This window comes from Scleropages formosus, chromosome 9, assembly GCF_900964775.1.
Source record: "Scleropages formosus chromosome 9, fSclFor1.1, whole genome shotgun sequence".
In the NCBI taxonomy this organism is placed as follows: domain Eukaryota; kingdom Metazoa; phylum Chordata; class Actinopteri; order Osteoglossiformes; family Osteoglossidae; genus Scleropages; species Scleropages formosus.
This window is the reverse complement of record NC_041814.1, coordinates 31,976,596-32,002,520: the sequence shown is the minus strand read 5'-3', so window position 1 is coordinate 32,002,520 and position 25,925 is coordinate 31,976,596. Positions and strand designations below refer to the sequence as shown.

Sequence of the window (25,925 nt, the reverse complement as noted above, 5' to 3'; positions counted from 1 at the left end):
CTTGTTATTCCAGTCATTTGAGCAGTCAACTGAAAATGAACTTTTTACCTATGATTTTATTAGAATGAAACACAGACTTCCAGGACTAAGAGCAGATAAACGGCAATTGCACACTTTGGATGAGTGATGCCGCCAACTAACGTAGCGGAACAAAACAAGCAAGCCTGCCTACAGGTCAGGAGGACTTGGAGATGTTTTCAATATGTGGACAAACCATAGAAAGTATCTGAGAACACCAGGGACCAGCTTCAGAGAGGGGTCCTAGCTTTTCTTCATGAGAGGACTATTCCCCTATTTCAGATGAGCCAAGACTCTCCCTTTTCCTTCCAATAGCGGGAGTAAAACTGTGCCCTGTCTATGGAACACACCTCCTCGCCAAACAAGAGGGCACTACGGCTGAAATAAACATGTCCACCTCCTAGGAGTCTTTCCTATTACTTGCCTCTGAGTTAGCATGTAAATAAACATCCCAACAAGAAAAATTAAGTCAAATGAGTCCTACTGCAGAATTAAGTGTACTTTTTTTTTTTGTGTGTTTTTGCATGTGTTAAATCTACGCCGGGGAGTATCAAACACACCTTTTCCAACGGAGATCAGCAACCCAAACCAACAAATAGCAGCAATGGAACTGGCTGCGCGTGCCAACCCCTCCCTGCCCGTTCTTACAAAACACGGCAGATACAGTCACTGGTTGCACAAACACTTCCAACTTCAGCATCAAAACGCCACACTAGGATGAGAGCAGCTTCAGGTGAGATGAAACAAGCTTCTGGTATTTTCGAAAATGAAGGGACACAAGGGTTTTCTTTCGTTGTTGACATTTCTCAGAAATACTTGAAAGAAAGGGGAGAAAACTGCAGAAGCCTCATCTTTTTGTCGTTTTCACCAGTGAAAACAGCACAACATCATAGTGACAGAAAGGACAGCAAATGGTATCCTAGATTAAAGTGCAATCAGGGAGCCAATGAAAGGGAGAGCTACGCCAAAGGGGTGGGGACCAGGAGCGCGGGGGGGGTGGGTGGGTGGGGGGCTCACTCCCCTGAGCGGCAACACGCCCGGAAGCCACACTGCAGGTTCTGGCAGCCGCTGGCAGTGTCAGCGTGGGGACCTGTGAAGCAAAAACAGAGGCAGAGACACATACTGCAGTTAGTTTCTGCCCACCAGCATGCTTTGCCCTATCCACAGCAAGTTACTCATCAACAAGGGCAAAAACATCCTGGGACTTGAGTGAAATACCTTTCAATCTTTCCAAGTCTTTGTTGAGAACACTAACCAAACATTTTTCTGTGTCTGAAGACTTATTGTTCAATATAGCAATAAATGACCTGTATCAGCCTTTCAGGGAACCTTGACTACAACCTGCAGGAAGCACACACTTACAGTGCATTTGTGCAGTGGCTCACTACTTTTCTAGGAATTTAAATCTATAACCATCTGGTGTCAAGATTTCAGCTGAAAACCCCTGCAGCTGTGATACTGTGCATTTCTCAACATTAATTCTGCAAGGAGTTACCAGTCTTGCCATTTGCAAGGAGAAACAAAATCCTGAGGAAAAGAAGTGCATTGTATTCAGTGGAGTGGTACTGGATTTGGGCTTGCAGTCAGAAATTTGTACTTTTACAAACCAACAAAACAGCCCCATTCTATGTTTAGGGAACATTTAATTGTCTCTTCTTTTGAAAAATGATCTGTGTAAGTGGATACAGTTTAAACGACAATGTTAGATAAACATATGAAGACAACATGATCTGCGAAATTCATACCTGAACTTACCTTTCACATCATGATTTATGCAACCTACCAGAAAGGACTGTTAAATAAATCAGTTACATTTTTATCTGGAGCAGAAAAAAGACAGTATAAGCATAGGGAATGAAAAACACAAGATTAACTACAGATGAGTCCCTTGTATGACATATGTATGGTTCATATTTACAACCACAGAGAAAGCAAGCAAGGTGGCAGAGGAGAAGTACAACATCCCATAGTAATAGTTCAAAAGGAGTTTCCAAAATGACCTAGGCTGAAGTTAGAAAGCTCATTTTACAAATAAACTAAAACTTACAAAATACAAAAACTTTCACACAAAGTTGGAAATGAGATTGGTTGGTCTTTGACTTAATAACCTGACTTAAAACCTTTCACCAATTCAGAATTTCCTGAGAAGTCTTCCATATTTAGTTTATGATAAAAGGAGAGCTAGTATACCCAAGTGTCACCTGATGTGCTGACATACAATCGCAAATACTAAGCACTGCTTTAAAATTTTTGCAAGTGGAGAAGGTGGAAAAGAAAAAGAGGTGGCAAAGAAGGTGAGCAAACTATAGATGACCTAGTAAATGACAGAGTGAGAGAACACTGTTCTGCTCTTCTCCCATCTGAAAATCCCTGCTGTAGCCTCCCACCCTGCTGAGCTTTCCAGCACGTCAACACACTTTCATGAAACGTTCTTCAGAGCAACGTACAGCTCAGAGAAAACTAGAGAACTAAAATGCATTTCACCAACAGACAGAGAAAGGCAGATACAGAAATGCAGTTCTCCAAATACAGTCAGTCAGTTTGTCTGAATAGCCACATAGAGAACTGAAAACATTTCAGTCATGAACCAACTCTTGGTCCCAATTAAGTTTGTAAGCATTATCTGGAGGATTTCTTTACTGCAGTGCTGAATCACACGTTGAGGAATTTTGGGTCGTGTGTTTGGAGTGAAAGAGCTGATTGCCGTTTGCTTTTTCACAGGTAGAAGTGCTCCTTGTTGAGGGACTGATGGATTGTGTGTGTGTATATGTGGGTGTGTGTGTGTGTGTGTGTGTGTGTGTGTGTGTTTTGGAGCAGAAGCAACGTTACCGTTGATGTTGTCGCAGTAGTAGAACTGCTCATCGTTGAGCGAGGGACACACCAACACCAGCTCCTGCAGCCCCACCTCAGTGATGAAGAGACACCCAGAGAGGTTCAGGTGCTCCAGGTGAGGAAGACCCCCTCGCTGAGAGAGCAGCCTGAAATGCACAGGTATCGCTGTAACTGCTGCTCGACGCACTCGCGCAAGTGTTACGCTGCGATGCACATTCACACGGCACATCCACTGAGGCGGCAAGCTCGTACCTGAGGCCCAGGTCAGTGATGTGATAACATCCAGAAAGGCTGAGGAATCGCAGTTGGCGGACAGTCTTTTGGTCAGTGGGGGCATGGCCAGAGTGTGACACTTCCCCTTTAGTCCGAAGCCCCACGGGGGTTTCCCAGAGCGCCCCCACAGTCCTTAGGGCTGCCTCGCCCCCACAACAGGAGGAGTGCCCGCACCTTGCCTGCCCGCTTCCTGCCCCAACATACTGTGGCCAGCAGGCAGTGCTAGAAGTCCTAAAGCCCCTCCTCCTGCAGCAGCAAGATCCACCTCCTTTCTCAGGGAGACCCCGCCTCCATTCAGCTGCATCCTCAATGTCTGCCAGCTGGACAGGGTCCAGAACCCAGACGTACGTGGGCATGCTAGCCAGACTTCCAGGCCTCCGCTTGAAGACCAGCGCTTGTCTTGCCCCTCCAGAACCTTCTTGTCGCAGGCCCCTTGGCTGTTTGGTGCAGCTGCCTGACGCAGGAGGGGTGCCACTGCTGCACAGGTCCCCAAGGCCCAGAGACAGCCTCTTCAGAGTCAGGTCTGTGATCTTGTCGCAGCCTGACAGGTCCACATGCTCCAGGAGACGGCAGGTGCCCAGAGTGGACCAGCTGAGGGAAAGGCAGGAGCCAGGCCAGTCACACACACACACCACTCTGCAGCCTCTCTTTTCATCCATTCAGCTTTGCCCTGATCGTTCCTGTTCCTTCCAAAGCTTTATTAACAGAGTAACTGACAAAACAAAGCAGTATAGTGGTTGAAACTGCTGCCCTTGAATTCAGACATTGCAGGTTTGAATCCCTCCTCCTGCTGTAGTACCCTTGATCAAGGTACTTAGCCTGAACTGATAGTGTAAAAGAGTTACCCAGCTATATATGGTACACGTATAGCCAACATACCAACGTATGATATATGTATAGAGTGATATGTAGCTTAACACTGTAGGTCACTTTGGAGAAGTGTCAGCAAAGACTACAAAATATTAACAGATTCACTATTTACTGTAGTACAATGTATTTCATGATTATGTGATTTCATGATTTACTTGCAAGTCACATGTCTGCAGCCATGTCTCTTTCTCTTAATGTAACGCATAAATTGTACTTTTGCTGAGTTGTACGTTGCTTTGGACAAAAGCATCTGCTAAATGAATAAATGTAAATAAATGATTATATGCCAACTGCTTAAACAAAATGTTACACATGCAAGGCGCAGGATAAGGAATTTTGTCAACAACTCCATTGATGATATTTCATTAAGAGCTCTGCTGGAATAAAAATAAAAAAAAAGCACCGATGCAGAAGAGAATCCTTCCAAACACATGGACCATTTTATTACCTGTCAAAGGCGGAGTCCGTGATGTCCGTCTGCGTGAGGTCCAGGTGAGACAGGTTAGGACAGAGGTTCAGTATTTGCCGTACCTAGGGTAGAGAGCACAGGAAAACACACTTGATGCAGTTGTTAATATCACACCCACCCCAGTGAAAGGTCCTTTTTGGCTGCTTTCAACCCATTCTCTCCTTTGGTTTTTACAGTCTTTCCAACTACATCTACCAGTATCTGCAAGGGATACACTGCGACACCCCTAACCAAGGTGCTCCACCCTTCAGGTATCAGTACAATGATACTAGACCCAACAAGCTGGAAAATGGGAGCGAAGGTGCTCCTAGAGATGCCCTTACAGGAGTACTTTGAGGACACAAACACCGAGAGAGAAGTTTCTGGCCCGTACCATCTTGCTGGAGACCGCTGAGCTGTAGGCGAGCACGGCAGACTTCACATAAGGTCCGACCTCTGGCAGAAGGTATTGGATCATCCCGTTCAGGAGTCTCTTCTCCCTCTGGCAGGTGTTGATGGCGGCCGAGTCCACAGCAGATTCCTCTGTGGGACCGAGAAAGCATGTAAGGACTGAGAGGTGGAACCTTCACCCCCCACCAGCCTTTTGTACATTTTAGACTGCTACTGACCTTCAAAGATGCTCACACCAGGCTACCCACCTGACTCGTCGATGTCGGCGTCCTCATCCCACTCCTGGTAGGCTCGGCTTTCATCCTGCCGGCTCCTTACCCAGTCGTCATCTGGCTCCTGGTCAGAGTTACCAGGGGGGCCACGGTAGTAGTCACCTGGGGAGAGGAAAGGAACAAGTTACACAGCAGCCATGAGGGACACTCTTAGTATAGAGACACATATAAGGGCCACTTTCCCCTCTTCACAATAGTTGTGCTCCTTCTAAGAAACAGAACTGATCAAGAACCAGTGTTCGATTACAGAGAACTACCTATGGTGCATAACTTAGCAGCAAGTAGTACTGCTGTCTCAGCGCCTGGGTGATGCGAGAGGACATGGGTTCAATCCTCGCTCAGTCTGTGTGGAGTGTGCATGTTCTCCCATTGTCTGCGTGGGTTTCCTCCCACAGTCCAAAGACATGCTGTTCAGGTTCCCCCATAGTGTGTGAGTGACAGACAGAAAGTGTTTCACTGATGTATGGATGAGCGAGCCATTGTAAGTAGTGTATGTAGCAGTGTAATTCACCACGGTGAATAAGGTGTGTGGGCTGATAACACTACATAGAGTTCATCGGAAGTCGCTTTGGAGAAAAGTGTCTGCTAAATAAATGTAACTTTGACTGCTTAAACACCAAGTGAAAACTGAGTACAGTCCTCATGAACCACAGACCCCGTATGCGGTTCCCTCTGCTCTTGCAAGGGATGCCCTCACCTCTGGCCCAGCGCACTGGGTGCAGGTGTCTCCACAAAGAGCCGGTCTTGGTCAGGCGAGACCACGAGGAGCACACCTGTGCACAGCGGCTGAGGTCCTCTGGGCTCAGGTAGTGGAAGAGCTTTAGAAGGACCTCTGGTGGCAGCCCTGAGATGTGCGCCTCCTCGGAACTCTTCTCTGGCTCTGGGGAAGGACAGAAACAACGTGAAGAGCAGAAGAAGGATCATCACTAAGCTGGGCAGTCCCTGTGCAACAGATCAACTGAGGGGACTGACCTCACGATTTCATTCACTGCAATGCATCATAGTACTGGTTGCTGCCATAGGAACTAAGTGTGGATTTAGTTTCTTCAGTGAGCAACTGGGACATATAAACATTCAATGTCAAGGACAGAGAAATGCAGTCAGCACTACCTGCCAGGAAATAATGGAGTGAAACAGCAATGTCCACTTCATAGAGCAGGCCACATTTACACCTTAAACCCTGGTAACATGAGGATGTTTCACACCTCCCACTACAGACATCTTCATTTATTCATTTAGCTGATGCTTTTCTCCAAAGAAACTTTGTTAAGGTACTTACAATTATTCCCCCATTTATACAGCTGGGTAATGTTACTGGAGCAATTTAGGCTAAGTACTTTGCTCAAGGGTGTTACAGCTGGAGCTCGAACCTGCGACGTTTGGATCCAAAGGCAGTAACTCTAACCACTTCGCTACCAGATGTATAAAGACGGACCTTTTATTTCCTCTTTACAATGTTACTCATTTCCTGCCAAAGTTATCAGTAGGGCAGATATGGGGACTCTTTCTGGGAAGCTACAGAGACACAATATTTTCTGCAAGAAACAGCAGGGGGCACAGTGGTTGCAGAGCTGGACCTAGAGTCAAGTCTCAGAACAGGAAACAAAGAAACTGCCAGAATGCAGAATTCAAAAAAAAAAAAAAAATCACAGAAACAATGAACAGTTCGCCACAGAAAGAAAAGATCACCCGAGCAAAGCTGGGCTCTGGCATAGTGCCCCCAGCAGCAGGGACATCTGTCCATATGAATGCAGTAGAGCTGCTTTACCCAGGGGACTTCTACCCTCCAGAGTGTGTTTATGCCATGTCAGAAATATTAAAAAGAGGTGGCAAACTAGGCACAGATGGTATGGGTTATGATGCTCCGGGTCTGTAGGTTCTCACCCTCATCCCACTTCTCGTGCAGAGAGTATTTGAAAGCCCGTTGCAGTTCCTGGGCTTGGTTCCACAGGTTAAGTGCCTTGAGGTGGTCACGCCCTCCCTGGTCACGGTGCTGTGCCATCACCTCCTGCTTGATGGCCTTCAGTTCCTCGTAGGAGAAGTACTGCATCAGCATGGGTTGGAACACCTGCGGGTGTACATGCACACAGAGAAATGAAAAACAAGACACATTTAGGCACATGGAAAGAGACTAAGATACACACACACACACACTTACAAATATTTAGCAGACACTTTTGTCCAAAGCGACTTCCAACCAACTCTATGTAGCATTATCAGCCCACACACCTTATTCACCAAGGTGACTTACACTGCTAGATACCTCATTGTAAGTAGTGTGTCTCTCTCTCTCTCTCTCTCACACACACACACACACACACACACACACACACACACACACACACACACACACACACACACACACAGCAGTATACCAAGCATGCTTTAACCCCAAAAGATAAATTATACAAAAAGCACAAATAACATGCAAATTCAATAAAAACACTAAGGCCAGAGGATCCAAATGTTTCCACCATTCTGCTAACTGTGCGGCGACTCCGCTATTTAAGACACACCTGTGGTGAGTGTGAAGGGTCCGACCGAAGAGACTGAGCTGATTTGGACACTAGTTAGTAAGTAATTAGCTAGCCAGTCATTTATTCACTCAGCGGATGCTCTTCCTCCAAACTGACTCACAGTGTTAAGCTACTTGCACTCATTTACCCGTTTGTACAGCTGAGTCATTTCTACTGTATCCAATCAGGGTTCAGTAAAGCAGGAAGAAGGATTTGAACCTGGGACCTTTGAATGCAAGGCGATGGCTCTAACCACTATATCACCTGCTGTCTCCACACCCAAAGGACTGAAAGAACTCCTAGACTAGGCCACAAGAAGAGTACAGAGCTGTGACTGACAATGCTGTCAGATAACTTGCCCCTCCCATGCCCAATCATGGACAAGGTGACCTTCAGTGGGGTCACCAAGCACACTAAACATCGGACGGTCTTTTCCCCGTCTGAGAGAATTTGCGCTGAAACATTTATGGCCGTAATTAAAAATTTGCCCGTGGAATCATATTTTTCACAGTATTTTTTTTTTTTTTTAAACAGTTATCTTCCTGGTTTTACCGTCGGTGCAATGACACCCGACCCCCTTTCACTCACCACTAACAAATATTTGAGAGTCAGAGAACAGTTGCTGCACTTCAGCAGTGTTTGGGGCTCAGAATACAGGTGTGCATGTGGACCGTTCCCAGACCTCTCTCAGTGAGTACACTGAACATAACCTACCTCCTCTTCCTCCTTCATGTGGGGCAGGAAATCCTGGGTGAAGGCATCCAGGCGCTCCTTCAGCTGCTGGGCATAGTTCAGCTGCTCGTACTCATTCTGTGGAACCAAGCAGAGGGTCTAACGTTAGTCATGGTCTCACACACCTGAAAAATGTCCATGACATCACCAACCGCAACTTTTTTTTTCCCCTCTCAATACTTCACCGCTGCAGTGAGATGTGGATAACGCCTTCCTTTGGTAACCATATTCCGGAGGCTACCTACATGTTGTTGCTGTCCTGACTTCTTTAACATAGTCACACACACTAGTTTACTTTGGTCACCCTCAACAGAGAATTTCACAACAGCTTGGTCTTTAATGTCTTCCACAGAAAGAGTGGAAAAACCCTGATTGACACACTACTGTTAGCACACAAGGGATGAGGCAACAAAACTCCTTTCAGTAACCAGTGGCACAGGGCCAGTGAGTCCAAAGCCATCCGATACATCAGTCTACCTGCTTTCATCTGCGGCAGCTGCCATAACTGAAAATACTACCCAGCCTTGCTCTGCAGAAGTTCCTTTCAGCAAAAAAGGGCTCTTCCTGGACCCCGAGTCTGTAAACATTAAGTTAAAACTGTAGATCCTTAACCACTATGCCACCTGCTGTCTCATGCAGTAAACAAAAGCAGCAGTTACTCACCAGGGTCCACACAAAGTCATCCATAATGACAGATTCTGGGTTCAGGAATGACCACAGAATGACAACGTGACTGGTGTGGCTGCGTCAGTCGTCCCGAAATTCAGAACAAAGTATCCTAAACAAAGCGTCTGTGTTGTAAACACTCCGTGCAGTTTGTAAAACAGGATGTGCAGCTACCCCAGAACCCCTTATAAAAAAGTTGCTGTGAACACCAAGCCCCTGTCCAGAAGTGAACCATTGCTGAGAGCGGTAAACATGGAAATCCATGTGCCCTTATTCAAGGTCACCAAGGCTCTCTGGGTTTTCGAAGCTCACAGGAAACACACACACCCAAGACACACAAACACTGCATGAAGCAAACATTTGAGCAACCACTTGGTGCCGCGAACATGTGGAGGAACTGTGATGTACAAAACAGGGGACCGGACAATTAGTTTTGCAAGCCATCTCCGAGAAGACCGGAGACTCCCTATATCTGCACAGTAACTTCCAAAAGCAGCAACTGCAACATAATCAGGGAAAGTGTAAACTATAAAAGAACTGCAATTAACTGCATACTATAAATGGAACCCTGAGAGATGCGGACATCACCTTGACGTTGCGCAAGCCCTTCTCAAATAGCGACAGCATCTCCGACAGCTTGTTGTCGGAGTGCACATTGTAGACGGTGCGGCTGCGCTGCTGCAGCAGCCCGATGATGTAGTCGTTCTCAATCTGCTCGTGCATCTTGAACTCCCTGAAGGTGGCGAGCAGCGACTGGAGGAAGGAGCGGAAGTCGCTGTTGTTTGAGAAGTTGGTCTTTGACAGCTGAGGGAGGACAAAAGAAGGTCATTTGTGTGTTTTGCACTACAACTCAAAGCCTCTTAGGATCCCAATATACTTTGAGGAAACAGGAAATATACAGACATTTGGGGTAATAAACATACATACAGTGGACCCTCAGCTTACACCAAGATTTGGGAACTGAGCATAAGTCCAAAAATCATGTATAGTCGGTTCACCACACAAACCTTAGCAGTGTCATCACAGATGTGTTCATTACGTAATTACTCCAAAACACACACATAAGCACGCTGTATAAATATGAATTTAAACATTCAGGCAGAAATAAATTTTTGCCATATTTACTAGTCCCAAAAAGTAGTTAAAAAGACAATCTCCCATGCCAAAACAGAGTGAATATGTTAAAACCTCATAATGTGTAACTCCATTGACTCCACTATTCATACACTCAGTGCAAAATTCTAGACTGCAAAAAAAAACTTCCTATAGCAGCATTACCCAAAGGTGGTAATTCAGTGCCTTAATAACCGTAATGATTCATATCATATCATATCTATCTTTGGCATATCACTTGCCAAAGCATTTGCATACATTGCCTCTACTCGTGTCTCTGCACTGGATTCCTATAGCTGCCCGGATCAAACTTAAGACCTTGGTTACGGCCTACAAATGTATCAACAGAACTGATCCCAGATATCTACAGGACTTTATCATTCGCTACACACCAACCAGACTGCTATGCTCTTCCATATCTTCCTGCTTGGTAGTCCTGTGCACGAAAGGTAAAGCACAGAGGTTCTTTGTTCTGGCTCCGGCTCCGTTGTGGTGGAATGACCTCCCCCTCTCACTCAGAACTGCTGAATCTTTGTCCACATTTAAAAGGGTCTTAAAACTCACCTCTTCTGGACTCACTTCACCCATCATCTCTCAAGCTCATGTAAGGTATAATGTTCATACCCATAAGATATACGTGTTCATGATCATGCTCAGATCAGTCCTTTATAGAGCCACTCCTGTAATGTAACGTAATGTAAACCTTTATACGCATCTCAAAAAAAAAAAAAAAAGAGACTACATGGAAGACGATTAGGAATCCGTGACATTCTGGTAAAGTTTTATGCAGTTACTTGTGTGTGATAAACATCGGTGTATAGTGAAGGAAACTAAATGTACATAAGAATCACATCTGCAGCTGTCTTTCTCCTAATGTAATGCACAAATTGTATTTTTTATGAGATGTACATCAGTTTGGAGAAAAGCATCTGCTAAATAAATAAATGGAAAAAGTAACGGACCACTGGGTGTCTGGTACAACTGCACTTTCTGGACTTTTCACTGGAGTCTTCTGCCACGTCGATCTCCTTACAAAACCCGGTGACGTCACACGGGAAAGCGCGCGCGAGGGAAAGCGCACGTCTGCACGTGAAGGCAGCCAGGTGCGAGTCGTCACCTGCGCTCCCTCACAAAACACCTACAATCCCTATTTACAACCTAGCTAAAGCCACGGCGCCTACGTAAACACGCCGCTGGTGACGCAATCGCGCAGCTACCGCCAGCGGGGATGTAGGACACGACTGTCAACTGCGTTAATACGTGAAACGTGGGAGTGGGGGGTGTGGGGTGAGCTGGTCACTGGTGGTGCAGGGCAGATGTGCGATTTACATTCTTAAACATCCGTGTGTGACTGGGAAACGAGAATGACCTACTTAGTACTCTCTATCCTGTTATTATCCTGTTTTTATCCCCCGTACTAGCCGGAGTTGACAAGATTAATAGTCGCGCCGGCACTTCCAGTCGAATTAAAATTAAATGCAAGAAGATCGCTATTCGGTCACGCATCATCATCATCATCATCATCATGCATGACATGTATGTAAACAAACACAATGAAAGTAGCTCGCAGGCTAGCAGCAGCATGCCATGATTAGTAAAATAGCAGAGTTAGCTCTTCTTCCTCATACAAGTATTCTGTTAGACTGCCCGCTAGAGCTCAGCAGCTACAGCTCAGCTATAACATGACTGCGAAATTGCCCTGGAAATGCGAATGTGCAGCGTTCCTGCCGATGCGCACAACACGTACGGGAGGAAACAGCAATAAATTAACTTGCGGTGCTGCCAGCTTGCAGCTAGCTCGCATAGCTAACTCCGCTAGCGCTGCGTCACAGACGCTTCAGCGCCAAACAAGCACCGCCGTTTCGGGTGCGGATACCCGGGCGGGCGCAGAGCGGCAAGCCCCGCTTGCCCTCCTCACCTTCTCGCAGTAGAGGCCCACCAGCTGCTTCATCCGCCAGTGCGGGCCAGTGAACACGTCCACCTCGTCTGGAAACGGCGCCATCTTCACTCCATGGAAACCACTCCGGCTGCCGCCCTTAGAGCCTGCGCGAGGCTGCGCGAGCCTGTGTTGCGCAGGCGCGGACCGCGTAACCAGCCTGGGCTGCGCCATGCCAGTCTTCACTGTCACGTGACGCGGGCCGCCCTCCATACGTGCCGTGCGGAACGTACGCTGTGCGTCTCGTGCTGCGTGAGAGCCTGACGCTGTTAGGGCTACGTGTCGGATTTTGCTCGTCAGCGTGATTATACAGTGTACATCTACTATACAGTAAATATATAAAGTGTGACATTTGAAGTTCAGACAATCTCACCGAGCCTTATTACATGTTGTAACACGAAAATTAAGCTTTTGAGAATGTTAATTTCAACATCTTTCCTAACTAGAAGAGTACTAATCCTGCAAAAACATGCCATTGTACAAAAGACATGTGCAAATGAAAGACAGACACTTCAACAGTTTTGGGTGGTATGAGGCCGGCATACCGACCCACAGAGAATATAGTCTAGTCTGGAACCACTTGGTCATTTGTTTAATTTGTGAAGCCCAACAATAAAATCTCATATTTGGTACAGGAGCCCCACCCATGCCTTTCCATTGACAAAGTTTGGATAACCTGAATCTGGGCCTTTCATTGTTTGGATAAATCTAAAGATCAAGGTGCTAATTTAAAAAAATAGAAGTTAGAGAGTTGATGGAATGGATACAACAGCTGAGATAAAACACACGCACACATTTTCAGAACCACTTGTCCCATACAGGGTCGGATGGAACCGGAGCCTACCCGGTAACAAAGGGCGTAAGGCTGGAGGGGAAGGAACACACTCAGGACGGGACGGCAGTGCGCCGCAAGGCACCCCAAGCGGGACTCAAACCCCAGACCCCCCAGAGAGCAGGACTGTGGTCCAACCCACTGCACCACTGCACCACTGCACCCCCTACTAAGATAAAACATTCACCCAGAAATTGTAACAAATATTGAAATAGGTAGGGGCCACCTGGCCAAGTCCTCTTTAACCTTCTGAATTAACAGTGAGTAGTTGACGTCTAGCAGGCGACTAAAATGAGCAGTAGTGTATTTCGGGCCAGAATCTCTTGTAGAATTGCACGGAATTCTTTCGCTCAGCATATCAAAGCCACAAGCCAGTAGTGCTGTAGCTACATCCTACATAACATCCGTAGGATCCGCCGTTATCTCACAAGAAACCATAAGACAGTTTTTGGTCCAGGCCACAGTGTTATACCGGCTGGACTATGGCAACTCTTTCCTGTCTGGTCTTCCAGCCACAGCCATCAAACCTCTCTAGTTGGTGATCAGCCGTCCAAGCAGATATGTGGAAGGCCAGCTGCAGTGCACGAGGACACATCTATGTTGGTTTTGGGGGAAAGGAGAACAACTGGGTATTTACATTTACATTTATTCATTTAGCAGACGCTTTTGTCCAAAGCGATGTACATCTCAGCAAAAGTACAATTTATGCATTACCTTAAGAGAAGGAGACATAGCTGCCGACATGAAAGTCTCAAGCAAACCTAGTTTGTTACCTACCACTTGCTGCACCGAGGTTCATCGTTCGAGTAGGTGCATAAGACACAGGACAGACAAACCCCGATACCCTCCCACCAATTTTTTTTTTCTTTTTTAATGTTATAAGATACACCAGTGAGCAAGTACAATGCCAGAGTAATGGCTAAATAAAGGTTGTATCTGGGGATGCATATGGAGTTACGGTGCGTGAACAGTTACACCATAAATGAGCTGGAGAGATCTTGGGCGAAGTGGATCTGGAAAAGGTGGGTTTTCAGACCCTTCTTGAAAACAGACAGAGTTTCCGCAGTTCTGAGTGACAGGGGAAGGTCATTCCACCACAACGGACCCAGAATCGAGAACCTCCGAGCTTTGCCTTTCGTGCACGGGACCACCAAGCGAGCAGAAGTAGATGAGCGAAGGAGCCTGGCTGGGGTGTACCGGTTGATTAAGTCTTAAATAGCTGGGAGCAGTTCTATTGATGCATTTGTACACAGTAACACAGTCACCAATTGACAATGTAGCAATAGTGAGTAGTAAAGGACCAAGTACTGGGCCCTGCAGAACACCAGAAGAAGGAAGGGGAGCCAAGCCAAACCTGCCTTTAGATCAGAAGGTTATAGGTTGAAAGCCCACCTCCTGCTGCTGTATCTCGACTCCTGTATAAACATGTAAATTATTGTAAGTTTCTTTGGAGGAATGTGTGAGTTCAAGGAATAAGTGTAAGGTCTTCCTGATAGGCAAGATTCTAACCGTTTCTGTGGTGTTTAATAGAGGGAAGCAGGATCTGGGGGTCCACAGTGTCAAACGCAACAGAGAAGTTGAGCAGAATGAGGACCGAGGAGGGGGAGGGTGTCTCAGTGGAACGGTCAGACATGGACCAATGTATCGAGGAGTATTTCTGTCCAAACGCAATATAAATTGTGTCTTTGATGGAATTATGGAACGCAGACTGGTTACTCTTACACTCTTACTGTGGTGTCCGAAAGGAAGATACATTGTTCTTTGGAGGTTTAACGGAAACACGGCACTGGAACAGTGTCACAATCTCTCTGCGGAATCTTTTTGCTCCCATGCGAAAAAGCCTGCTTTAGACCCAGTGCAGCCGATATCAAATTCCCGCTTCAATCAAGAATTAACCAATGACAATAAAGCAACCTTTGTCAACGTACACCTTACAGGCTGGCAGGAACCATTCTTTTACAGATAAACTACAAATAATAGCAAGTGTTACACCAGTGTTGGTGTGGTTTACACCAGGAGCTCCCCCTGCAAGTACGTGGTTGAACTAACATCCTTCTGCTAGAAAAATTAACATTTGTTCTGCATGCAAATTCAGAGGAATTCTTGATGTTATCCACAGCTTTTCAAACCTTCTCGAACCCTGCTACATGACCACTTCTGTTAAACATGACAACTCTTTACGTCTGGTAGCGTAGTAGGTGGAGCTGCTTTCTTTGGACCCAAAGGTCACAGGTTTGATTCCCAGCTATAGCACCCTTGAGCAAAGCACTTACCCTGATGCTTTTCTCAAAAGTGACTTGCAATATTAAGCTTCTTAAGTTATTTACCCATCTACACAGATGGGCAATTTTCCTGGAGTAACTTAGGGGAAGTGCCCAGGACAATATTCGAAACCAATTTAGCATCAATATGCCTTATTAATTCAGGGATACTTCTGAACAAAGCATCACACATTTATGAAATGTCTCATGTAGAGGTACACAGCTTTATTGTACATTCCTCGTTAAGTCGACTTCCCTGCATCCAAAACCCAGGGTAGAGGGGCTCAGTGAAGGTGGTCTGGACCCTGTGGAGGAGGGTCATGGTGTCTTCAAAGACGCTGTAGAAGGACAGAGTTCCTGCGCTGTGGTCCAGGTACACTCCTATGGTGGTGGAACAGGTGATGGGCACTGCAGTCTCCTCGTTGTTGTGCTTGAAAGAGTAACTGGTGGGAGGACAGACCAAACTCCAGGACTTGTTATTGTTTCCAAAGAGGATTTCATAATACCCCTTCTTCCTCTGGATGCCTTTGTACGCCACAGCTATATAAATCCCATACCTGCCGCTCCACTGCACCTCCCAGTAACAGCGCCCAGACAGAGGCTCTTTACACAGAACCTGGTGCCAGGCATTAAACCTGTGAGGGTGACTGGGGTATCCCTGGGGCTGACTCCCCCTTTTCACCACTGTGTTCCCCTCTGATAAACACAGTTCCTTATGCGCTGTGTTTGGGTCCAGGGTGAGCTGACAGGCATCTGATGAAGGAGAGCAGCAAGAGTTCAAAATTAGCAGTTCTTAGTGCCACCAGTCCTGTACGTTTCAGTGAGCATTTTTTCCTTTCTGTCCTCATACGGCAAGAGAGATAAATAGAGCCCCGCTTGGGGTGCCTTGTGATGGCCTGCCGTTCTGTCCTGAGTGTGTCCCCTCCCCCTCCAACCTTGCGCCCTGTGTTGCCGGTTTAGGCTCCGGCTCACCGTGACCCCACTTGGGACAGGTCGCTTCAGTCAGTGTGTGTGTGTGTGTGTGTGTGTACATGTGCTCACAGCAAGGTCCTACAGACAAACTTAACATCAGCAGTAGACAGGAACTGAGTCCCAGACATGCATGATAGGCATGAATTTATAAATATGTCCCATCCACTTGTTGCCTAACTACTGCAGATAAATGTATGTGGTTGTGGTAAGAGCAACATTTAAGAAAATCATTAGAGCAGTTTTAGCCTGTGCGCGTGCGCGTGAGATTAAATATTAAGGCGCAGCAGGTTTGGCCAGGGCTCGCTGTGTGGTGGGTCTGGGGTTCGAGTCCTACTTGGGATGCCTTACGGAGGATGTATGTCCCTTCCCCCTCCAGCCTTGCACCCTGTGTTGCCGGGTTAGGTTTCAGTTCACCGCGACTCCGCTCGGGCCGAGTGATTGTAGGCAGTGTGTGTGTGTGATTAAATATTAATAAATTATTCAAGTAAATTAAAATCAATGACTCATTGATTTTCAAGAACTGCTTGTCCTGCAAGAGTCATATCAAATCAATAAAATAAAAATGTGTTGAAAATGGGCGGTGCGGTGGCACAGTGGGTTGGACCGGGTCCTCCTCTCTGGTGGGTCTGGGATTCGAGTCCCGCTTAGGGTGCCTTGCGGTGGACTGGCGTCCCGTCCTGGGTGTGTCCCCTCCCCCTCCGGCCTTACGCCCTGTGTTGCCGGGTAGGCTTCGGTTCCCCGCGACCCCGTATGGGACAAGCGGTTCAGAAAGTGTGTGTGTGTGTTGAAAATGTTTCGAATGTGTGGTGTGTGTACAGAAACAGTGTACTTAAACAGACATACATTGTAAAAACTGCGCTCTAGTTCTGGGCTCTCCCTCCTCGACTCTCCGCTGGAATTTCATTCTTGTCACCTCAGGGTGTTTCTGCAGACAAAAATACATAATTTGCTGTTTCTGCTTCCCTTTGTCACCGGATACACATCAAGTGAACAGAAAATACTGGCACTTTGCAGTTACAGCTCTGCCTTCCGTCACGAACACTCGTATCACAGGGACTCAGACTGAGGGCCGCATGTCATTTCTACCCTAAAATAAAGCCGGACTCTCAGCCGGGAGAGTCGAACTTCTACAAATGGTTGTTGAAAGGGCACGCTGGGTGTGTCACTCCACCTGCCACTCGGCCTCTCCTGCTCAGCTTTGTGTTCTGTAGCGACGGAAGTGGCGTTTTCACCTGTAGTAACATATAAATACCAGGTGTTTGAAAAGTTGTAGGTTGTAGGTTTGAATCCCACCTCCAGCTACAGTACTGTTGAGCAAGGTGCTTACGTTGACATGTACATGTTGGAACTCAATGGCTGTCTGTACCCCACTGCTGCCACTTTTGGGGAAAAAAACATTTCTTCTGAACTGCTTTATTATAAACACTTTGATCCAAGGTGTGGGCTAAATGTGAAATGAATGACGAACTGTTAATTGGTGCCCAGTTTAGAAGATGAGTGTCAGGCCCACACCTGCAAGCTTGGCGACAGCACCTACTGCTGATCAGCACGGCCAGGTATAAAGGCAGCGCTGTCACGGCAATGGGTGCGGAATCTACAACGCCCATCGACTGGCTTGTGCATTCAGCGTTCTGTTCCCCAGTCCCCAGTCCCCAGTTGAAACTTCCTGATTCTCCTTGCTTTTTGGACTTCATCTTGTTCACCCGTTTAATGAGTATTGTTTCGCCCCGAAACGACAATCGCCTGTCCCCGACCTCTGTCTCTGATTGCTCCTGTGTTTTGGCACCGAAATAAAAGCACCCGCACTTGAGTCCAAACCCTACCTCCTGCCTCCCGTCCTTGGCACTGACAATGAGGGCTCACAAATACGGTGATGGCTGGTTAAGAGGCAAATGGCCATTCTTAACCATTCTATTCAACCCAAAAACTGACCACCCTCCTCAGCAATAACTGTAACTTCATGTTAATTTAATAGATCTGGGCCTAAATTCACTCAAAACATATATATACTTTCACATTTCTTAAAGTTCTATGTTTTATCCTTTAGCATTATTTTTCACATTTAAATGAAAAACAATTAAGAGCTTGTTTTTCATGAATTCATTTCTCGATTTAAGAAATTTTCAGGAACTAATTAAACTTATGTTATTCTTATATTATTATGCTTATATATAATTTCACACATCAACCAGGTTGGAGTTCCATATCTTACCTGTTTCTCAATGCTTCCTATATCCACTAAGACTGTATCGTGTGTCCTGTGTTCGTCCATCACGCACACACGACAGATACACTGGTGGTCGGTACGACAGTAGATCTCCAGCAGTTTCTCGTGGAGGGAACAGATCTTGTCCTGCAGTTGTCCCGTGGCATCGATCAGCTTGTGCTTCTTAAAAGTTGGAGACTCGTAGTGGGGCTGGAGGTGAGTCTCGCAGTACGAGGCGAGACACACCAGACAGGACTTGACAGCTTTCTTCTTTCTCCCGATACACACATCACACTCCGCATCTCCAGGTCCAGCGTAGCAGCGATCAGGAGGAGCAGCTTGGACTTCTGCCTTCTTCACTTTCTCCAGCACTTCAGCCAACATGGTGTTTCTTCCCAGAACAGGTCTTGGTGTGAAGGTCTGTCTGCACTGAGGACATCTGTAGACTCCAGCATTGTCCGCTTGGACCCAATAGTCTTCAATACAGTCCCCGCAGTAACTGTGTCCACAGGGAGTAGTCACTGGGTCCTTCAGGAGATCCAGGCAGACTGGACAGATGAAGTGATCGTGAGCCACGCAGATACTGGCTTCTGCCATCATACTGAGTTTAGTTTCGTTTCTGGAAAACTGATCCTATGTGGTACAGTGGGAGGGACTTCCTCTTTCTGCTGCATGAAAGTGTGGGTCGGACTGAGAGGAAAGCATTAACCAGAACAAAATTTATTTTTTAAACTGGACTTTGAACATGACCTCAGTTGCTCTGGGTTTGAATCGCTGCCATTTGGCAAATGGTTCAGGACAATAAAATCCTCCACCAACTGAGGAATGAGGAACAGCTTCTTTCCCAGAGCCGTGGGCTCCGTCACTCCCATCCTGCCAACCAGAGAAAACTGATCACAAAAGCCAGCTGCCGTCTCCATTACTCCCTCACAGCTACCCCCCAAGGCTGTTAAAGACTGAGGACTTTAGTGTTTTTATTTATTTATTTATTTAAAATGATCTTTCTGCTGCTGCTGTTCTTAGGGCTCCCACACAAAATTTTTTGTATTGCATACAATGACAATAAAGTATCTTATCTTAAAAAAAGAAAATTTGAGGAGGAAAACAACAGAGCAAACCCCTCTGTTTCTATCAAGCTCAGTACAAGGTTTGTAAACGCCCACTGTCCTTCATGCTTTCGCTTTCCACTGTTTTCTACAAACTCATCACCATCCAACCACAAGACCTCTTTTCATCCAAAGCTCTCTGAACAACTTCAGCAACAGCAGGTACTAGGCCTCCACATAAAAAGTACATCAAGCAAACACACAGATGGTTTAATATTTCTATGTATTGAAAGCTACAGTGTTTTCAAGACCAAACAGAGGATGTTCCCCTGTCACTGACAAATTTTTCCTGTTCCCTGCAGCTGACAGCACACAACCCATGCAGGAGGGTGAAAGACCTAACCTACCCACACCTGGTGTCAGTCACATGAATCCTTTGGGAACAATTTTCTGGCTCTAAAGAAAAGTTCACTAACAATCGGTCTTGCATTGAAAAGAAGACAGTTTTACAAAAAAATTGCTCCCAAACTCAGATCCCAGTATCCAAAACCCAGGATAGAGGGGCTCAGTGAAGGTGGTCTGGACCTTGTGGAGGAGGGTCATGGTGTCCTTTGAGACGCTGTAGAAGGACAGAGTTCCTGCCCTGTGGTCCAGGTACACTCCTATCGTGGACGAGTGAGGACCAGATACTGCGGTTCTCTTATTACTGTGCAAGAAATAGTAACCAGAGGGAGAGCAGAACAAACTCCAGGACTTGTCATTGTGCCCAAACATACTGTTATTCCCCCTTCCTTTCCTACTGATCCCTCTATAGGACACCGCTATATCAACCCCTCTCCCACTCCACTGAACCTCCCAGTAAGAGCGTCCACACAGAGCCTCTCTACACAGAACTTGGTGCAAGGCATTAAATCTGTCTGGGTGATGAGGGTATTGGTTGACTGTTGTTCTTGTTGCCACTCGATGCTCCTCAGACAGCGAGAGATGGTCATGTGCTGTATTTGGGTCCAGCGTGGGCTGGCAGGCATCTGATGGGGAAAGACAAGAAGAAATCATCTTTGGAAATGAAGAAGATGACTGAGTTGTATAAATTCTTTGGGTGTACATTTGATTTCACATACAGGAAGTGCACCACCATGTAGAACCCGTAACGAAACGGCTCAGCTGGACACATAATCAATTCAGAACGAAGCCGGTGCCCATGACTGATAGCCACAGGTACTCGGTGGATGCAACGATGGACACATCTGACTCACACTGCAGGAACTGTGTCCTGGTTCTTGGTTCTGGAGCCTTGAGGAAGTCCACATCCTGCACTGAGGGCAAAGAGAGAGGAACAAAGTGAGGAAATAAAGCCATGGGCATCACTGAGAACTGCACATTGAGTGACATTTCTCTTTAACAAATTTAATAGATTTTCCCCATCAATTGCACATGCAACTAAGGCACGGTGGCACAAACAGTGGAACTGGACTAAGCGGCTGCACCCGTTTCTGCTTGCGAAGTTCACATTTGTTTGCTCTGAGATGGAGAAAATGTCTGCTAAATGAATAAATGTCAACATAAATGTAAATGTTCTTTTTTGCATTTCCACATGTCACTTCCTTTGTGATAAATGGTCATGTGACTGTTGCAGTGACACACTTCCTGTCGGCCATTTTGTTGTTGTCTGCAACATGGCAAGAAGGTTTTCTGTTGGAGAAGCTGCAAAACTTATTACAGTTTTGATGGAAAATGATGATAGTGATTTTCACAGTAGTGAATTTGGTGATACGAGTGATGTTTCGGAACAAGATTTAACTGAATTTAACATTTAGCTTGCTGTGTAAAAAAACTGAAAAATTGTTACCCACCATGTTAAGTAGTATGTGAATTTTTATGGAGTTAAAATCAAAAGGTTATAATTTAATGAACAAGAACAATGTTTTTCATTCACTAAAAGGAGTCCATTTCTGCATCAACCTGTTTCAGAGATCTGTATTAATTTAGTCTTGCTGGCGTCCTCTATTTGGTCTTTCAGCGCAGACAAAGTTTTCCTCACATCCTCAAAAGAACATTGTGGACTGACTGTGACTCTTGGTAAGTCTCCAGATACAGGAGGAGCACAGACAAACTGGAAACTCTGCAGAGAAACATTGAAGGAAGGAGTTAATTTAAGTCAAAATCACATCTAGTGTATCATGTGGTCATGTTACCTGGAGGAATTCAATGTGATCTTCTGTGGTTGAAAACTTGTCCAGCTCAGAGCATCTCCTCTTCAGCTCAGCAATCTCCTGCTCCAGTTGCTCCTGGAGTCCTGTAGCCCAACGTATGGCAGCCTTCTCCTGAGCTCCGATCAGGTCTCTCACCTCCGAGCGTCTTCTCTCGACGGAGTGCATCATCTCGCCGAAGATGCTCTCGGTGTCCTCCAGCGCTGCCTGTGCAGAGCGCTGTTGGAGACACACAGAGAGACACTTGGACTCTGGTCTCCTGACTGAGCCCTCAAATGGCTCTTCTCCTCTGCTCCATACTCACTGCGAGAGAGTCCACGGCCTGTCTCAGCTCCTTCATGTCCTCCTCTCTCTGCTGGAATTCCCTCTGTGTCACTTCCAGGTGGTTCTGCAGAAATGATAAACATTCATGTTCACACACACACTCTCAGAACCGCTTGCCCCAGATGGGGTCACGGGGAACCGGAGCCTACCCAGTAACACAGGGCGTAAGGCCGGAGGAGGAGGGGACACACCCAGGACGGGACGCCAGTCCGTCGCAAGGCACCCCAAGTGGGACTCGAACCCCAGACCCACCGGAGAGCAGGACTGTGGTCCAACCCACTGCACCACCGCACCCCCGTTCATTTATGTTCATTTTCAGGAAAATATATATAGTAATGATCCTCAGAAGTAGGTAGTAATGAGTTCAATTTACTCCGTTGCTTGTACTTAAGTACGTTTCTGAAGAAATCTTGTAGCTGCTTGTTCAGGTATCAGAAATATCTCTTAAAATAAGCTATGTTCCCCTCCTATGCTCCCCAAACAAATACAAAGGCTATCAGCATGTTACTGTACAACATAGTATTATACATATAGTAACATAGTTTATTATCAATGCTGCTCGTGTCCCTTTGCTACAGTATGCAATTATTATTTATTGATTTGCTCATTTACTTCCATCCATCCATCCATCCATCCATCCATCCATGCATCCATGCATCCATCCATCCATCCATCCATCCATCCATCCATCCATCCATCCATCCATCCACAACACAACACAACACAACACAACACACAGCTTTGGCATCCAGGAGTAGAACACCTACACTGAACAAGTTTAACTTTACACCAAAAATGAGGGAAAAACTCTTGCGGGTACAAGGCATGAATGGATAGCAGAAGAAGCCCTGGACCCCGTTACACCATACAGGTCAGCAGAATAGCTTCCTGAAGTAAACCAAGGTTTCATTTCTATGTATTTTGCCTTGTTTAGTGCCTGAATTATATTTACATGTATTCATTTAGCAGATGTTTTTCTCCAAAGTGACGGACATCTCAGAAAATACTATGTTCATTACATTAGGAGAAAGAGACATAGTTGTAGACATGTGATTCTTAAGTAAACTTAGTTTGCTACTTTCCACTTGATGCACCGATATTCATCAGACATGTAGGTGCACAAACTCAGAATAAACGATTCCTGATCACTTTCCTACAATTTTTTTTTTTATAAAGGTACGCAAATATTCACATACAATACAGGAGTAGCTGTGTAAAGGCTTATCTGGGGATTATCATAAAGTTACGGTGCATAAACATTTACACCATATATGAGCTGGAGAGATCTTGGGAGAAGTGAGTCTGGAAAAGGTGAGTTTTCAGACCCTTCTTAAATGTGGACAGAGTTTCTGCCGTTCTGAGTGAGAAGGGGGGGGTCATTCCACCACAGCAGAGCCAGAACTGAGAACCCTTGTGCTTTACCTTTCATGTGCGGGACCACGAAGTGAGCAGAAGTAGACGATTTGTTTTTTTTTTTTTTGCTGTATCCTGTTATGTTTTAAAGGACTAACTGTAACTGCTATTCTAGAGATTCTGTCCCATCAATACAGCTGCCTTTGTCTTACGGCTTTGTGGTTTGATCCTCCCACACAACCTTGTTTTGTTCTAGCCTGTCCATGTTCCAAGTACCAGTTTCCACCATGTGGGTCCAAACTGTCTAAGTTTTTTCTGTCTCTTCTGGTCAACCAACAGATGTTGAACCTGATCCCCAAACCTCACCGTATGGTTGGGATATATGCCAACAAAGCTACCCCATACTGTCTTTTTGTGCTGAGTTTGGTTGTGCCACGTGGGTCTCCCAGCCACGAGGTGCTCATCAGCAAACATCTCTGTACTAATCCAGCTCCTTTAGTAACTACAGTTTCCATGTTAGTGTCTGAACATCTGTTTTTTCAAGTATTTTAACAGTAAAATATAGTATTAAGCTGTAAGGGCAGCTGGTAGTATAGTGGTTTCAGCTGCTTCCTGTGGACCCAAAGGTAGCAGTGTTGAATTCCACCTCCAGCTGTAGCACCTCTGAGCAAGGAACTTACCTTAAATTACTCCAGTAACACAATCCTGCTGTATAAATGGGTAAATAGTTGTAAATCGCTTTGGAGAAAAGCATCACCTAAATGAGTAAACATAGTATCTCACCTATTGTAAAATACACAAAGAAAAGGATGAGTTATTTTGCCTTGCTGAGAAATGAGCTACTCCAGCAACACAACCCACACAGTTCTATCGTCACACATAGTTCCAGTAACAATCAGTGTGAAGTAACTACTGCTAAAGAGTTGTGGTTTTCACCTGTTTCTCAGTCCTTCCTGCAGCAGCTGACACTGTATCGTGTGTCCTGTGTTCGTCCATCACGCACGCACGACAGATACGCTGGCGGTCGGTACGACAGTAGATCTCCAGCAGTTTCTCGTGGAGGGAACAGATCTTGTCCTGCAGTTGTCCCGTGGCATCGATCAGCTTGTGCTTCTTAAAAGTTGGAGACTCGTAGTGGGGCTGGAGGTGAGTCTCGCAGTACGAGGCGAGACACACCAGACAGGACTTGACAGCTTTCTTCTTTCTCCCGATACACACATCACACTCCGCATCTCCAGGTCCAGCGTAGCAGCGATCAGGAGGAGCAGCTTGGACTTCTGCCTTCTTCACTTTCTCCAGCACTTCAGCCAACATGGTGTTTCTTCCCAGAACAGGTCTTGGTGTGAAGGTCTGTCTGCACTGAGGACATCTGTAGACTCCAGCATTGTCCGCTTGGACCCAATAGTCTTCAATACAGTCCCCGCAGTAACTGTGTCCACAGGGAGTAGTCACTGGGTCCTTCAGGAGATCCACACACATTGAACAGCTGGACTCTCTTTTGTTCAGGTGGGCTCCAGCTTCTGCCATTTTGCTACGAACACGTTGGCTTGAGTTTACTTTCATTTCTGTGAATTTGATCATGTGTGTTACAGTGGGAGGGACGTCCTCTTTCTGCTGCAGGAGCTGTGGTGTCAAAAGTCCTGTTGTTCGACTAACTCAGCTTTAGGGTTAAAGCAACACTTCACACGTACATTTACTCAGTATCTGACACTTTTCTCCAGAGAGACTTACATTTAACAACAACAGTAATAATATTGCAATTTTTTTTACCATTTATACAGCTAGGTAATTTTAGTGGAACAATGTAGGGTTAGTGCCTTCGTTAAAGGTACTACAGCCTGACCTGGGGCTCAAACCTCTGACCTTTGGAACCAAAGCAGTAAGTTTAACTACTGTGCTTCCAGCCACATGCAGCTTATGCACCTGCAACTGACACAGGTGAACCCTAGTTTTTTTACACTGACATACTTTCATCGTGACAAAATGCGCATGAGTGGAAAACACTTATGAACTCGTTGCAGACCAAGTGAGCTAGTGAGCAGCCCGAGTCTTCTGAGAGCACCGGTGACTCATCATACAGGACTGTGAACAAGTTCATTTCCCACTTTCCAAATGGATTTCGCTTTGCAGCTTTTTGACGGGGAATTTCACCAGAGCTTTTGCTCGGTTCTAACAGTGTACAAATGCGGTCTGAGAGAAGAAATTCAACACCAGTATTTCTTTTTCCCTATTTCACTATCACGAACCACTGGTCCAAACCAGGGCCGTGGTGATCCAGAGCCTATCCTGGAAGCACAGGGTGCTAATAAGAGTACACCCCAAGGGACAACAACTCAGTAAGCAGCAGGGCATCATGGGAAGGCTTCATCCTCTCAGCTGCTACAACAACCATATTTTGACTTAACTTGTCAACTGTACTTTTAGGGTTAGGGTCTTTCATTCTTTCAGAACACCTTTTGGTTGTTTCCTCTATAAAAATACAATTCTTGTTTATGGAGTAACATGTATAGGTGTGACATACGCGACAACAGTGTGCCACTTGGTTTATTTTTCAGTAGGAAGGTTGTGTCAAGGCCATTTAGAAGAACACAATTTCAGTTTGGATGGTTCCGCTATGTCAGGAAACATTTTTAA

The 25,925-nt window shown here is 45.9% G+C and overlaps 3 protein-coding genes across 5 annotated transcripts; all 3 read right to left on the bottom strand.

The window, feature by feature from the left end:
* Positions 1-10: 10 nt before the first annotated feature.
* On the bottom strand, positions 11-12,525 carry fbxl5 (F-box and leucine-rich repeat protein 5). 2 transcript variants are annotated; one of them, XM_029254674.1, is made up of 11 exons: positions 12,070-12,523; positions 9,627-9,842; positions 8,355-8,450; positions 7,009-7,192; positions 5,822-6,004; positions 5,101-5,226; positions 4,836-4,984; positions 4,442-4,524; positions 3,103-3,714; positions 2,848-2,996; positions 11-1,108 (listed from the first exon to the last, which is right to left on the bottom strand). In XM_029254674.1, exons 1-11 carry the CDS (start codon positions 12,298-12,300, stop codon positions 1,032-1,034), a joined length of 2,106 nt encoding a protein of 701 aa, XP_029110507.1. In that variant the 5' UTR covers positions 12,301-12,523; the 3' UTR covers positions 11-1,031. The 2 variants fall into 2 exon arrangements, with proteins under 2 accessions (XP_029110507.1, XP_018588646.2); XM_018733130.2 differs by lacking the exon at positions 11-1,108 and having other exon boundaries at positions 2,207-2,996; positions 12,070-12,525.
* Positions 12,526-15,211: 2,686 nt separating this feature from the next.
* Positions 15,212-18,968, bottom strand: LOC108922763 (E3 ubiquitin/ISG15 ligase TRIM25-like). Of its 2 annotated transcripts, XM_018733090.2 has the most exons (4): positions 18,365-18,968; positions 16,996-17,077; positions 15,738-15,933; positions 15,212-15,623 (listed from the first exon to the last, which is right to left on the bottom strand). In XM_018733090.2, the coding sequence occupies exons 1-4, from the start codon at positions 18,956-18,958 to the stop codon at positions 15,386-15,388; spliced, it is 1,110 nt and encodes a 369-aa protein (XP_018588606.1). In that variant the 5' UTR covers positions 18,959-18,968; the 3' UTR covers positions 15,212-15,385. The 2 variants fall into 2 exon arrangements, with proteins under 2 accessions (XP_018588606.1, XP_018588605.1); XM_018733089.2 differs by having other exon boundaries at positions 15,212-15,933.
* A 63-nt stretch (positions 18,969-19,031) lies between these two features.
* LOC108922765 (tripartite motif-containing protein 16-like protein) lies at positions 19,032-24,818 on the bottom strand. Its single transcript, XM_018733092.2, has 6 exons — positions 24,228-24,818; positions 21,919-22,002; positions 21,600-21,833; positions 21,367-21,526; positions 20,661-20,720; positions 19,032-20,432 (listed from the first exon to the last, which is right to left on the bottom strand). Exons 1-6 carry the CDS (start codon positions 24,816-24,818, stop codon positions 19,876-19,878), a joined length of 1,686 nt encoding a protein of 561 aa, XP_018588608.2. The 3' UTR covers positions 19,032-19,875.
* Positions 24,819-25,925: the final 1,107 nt, after the last annotated feature.

Coding starts and splice junctions, on each gene's coding strand:
- LOC108922765 (XM_018733092.2), bottom strand. CDS start 24,818: ATGGCAGAAGCTGGAGCCCACCTGAACAAAAGAGAGTCCAGCTGTTCA. Junction 21,527..21,599: donor ATCACATTGAATTCCTCCAG/GTAACATGACCA, acceptor GTTTCTCTGCAG/AGTTTCCAGTTTGTCTGTGC. Junction 20,721..21,366: donor AATACAGATCTCTGAAACAG/GTTGATGCAGAA, acceptor CTTTGCCCTCAG/TGCAGGATGTGGACTTCCTC.
- LOC108922763 (XM_018733089.2), bottom strand. CDS start 18,958: ATGATGGCAGAAGCCAGTATCTGCGTGGCTCACGATCACTTCATCTGT. Junction 17,078..18,364: donor TAGGAAGCATTGAGAAACAG/GTAAGATATGGA, acceptor TTTTGTCTGCAG/AAACACCCTGAGGTGACAAG. Junction 15,934..16,995: donor TAGAGCGCAGTTTTTACAAT/GTATGTCTGTTT, acceptor CTCCTTCATCAG/ATGCCTGTCAGCTCACCCTG.
- fbxl5 (XM_018733130.2), bottom strand. CDS start 12,300: ATGGAGGGCGGCCCGCGTCACGTGACAGTGAAGACTGGCATGGCGCAG. Junction 4,985..5,100: donor CGCCGACATCGACGAGTCAG/GTGGGTAGCCTG, acceptor TCGGTCCCACAG/AGGAATCTGCTGTGGACTCG. Junction 4,525..4,835: donor CAGCGGTCTCCAGCAAGATG/GTACGGGCCAGA, acceptor TCTCTACCCTAG/GTACGGCAAATACTGAACCT.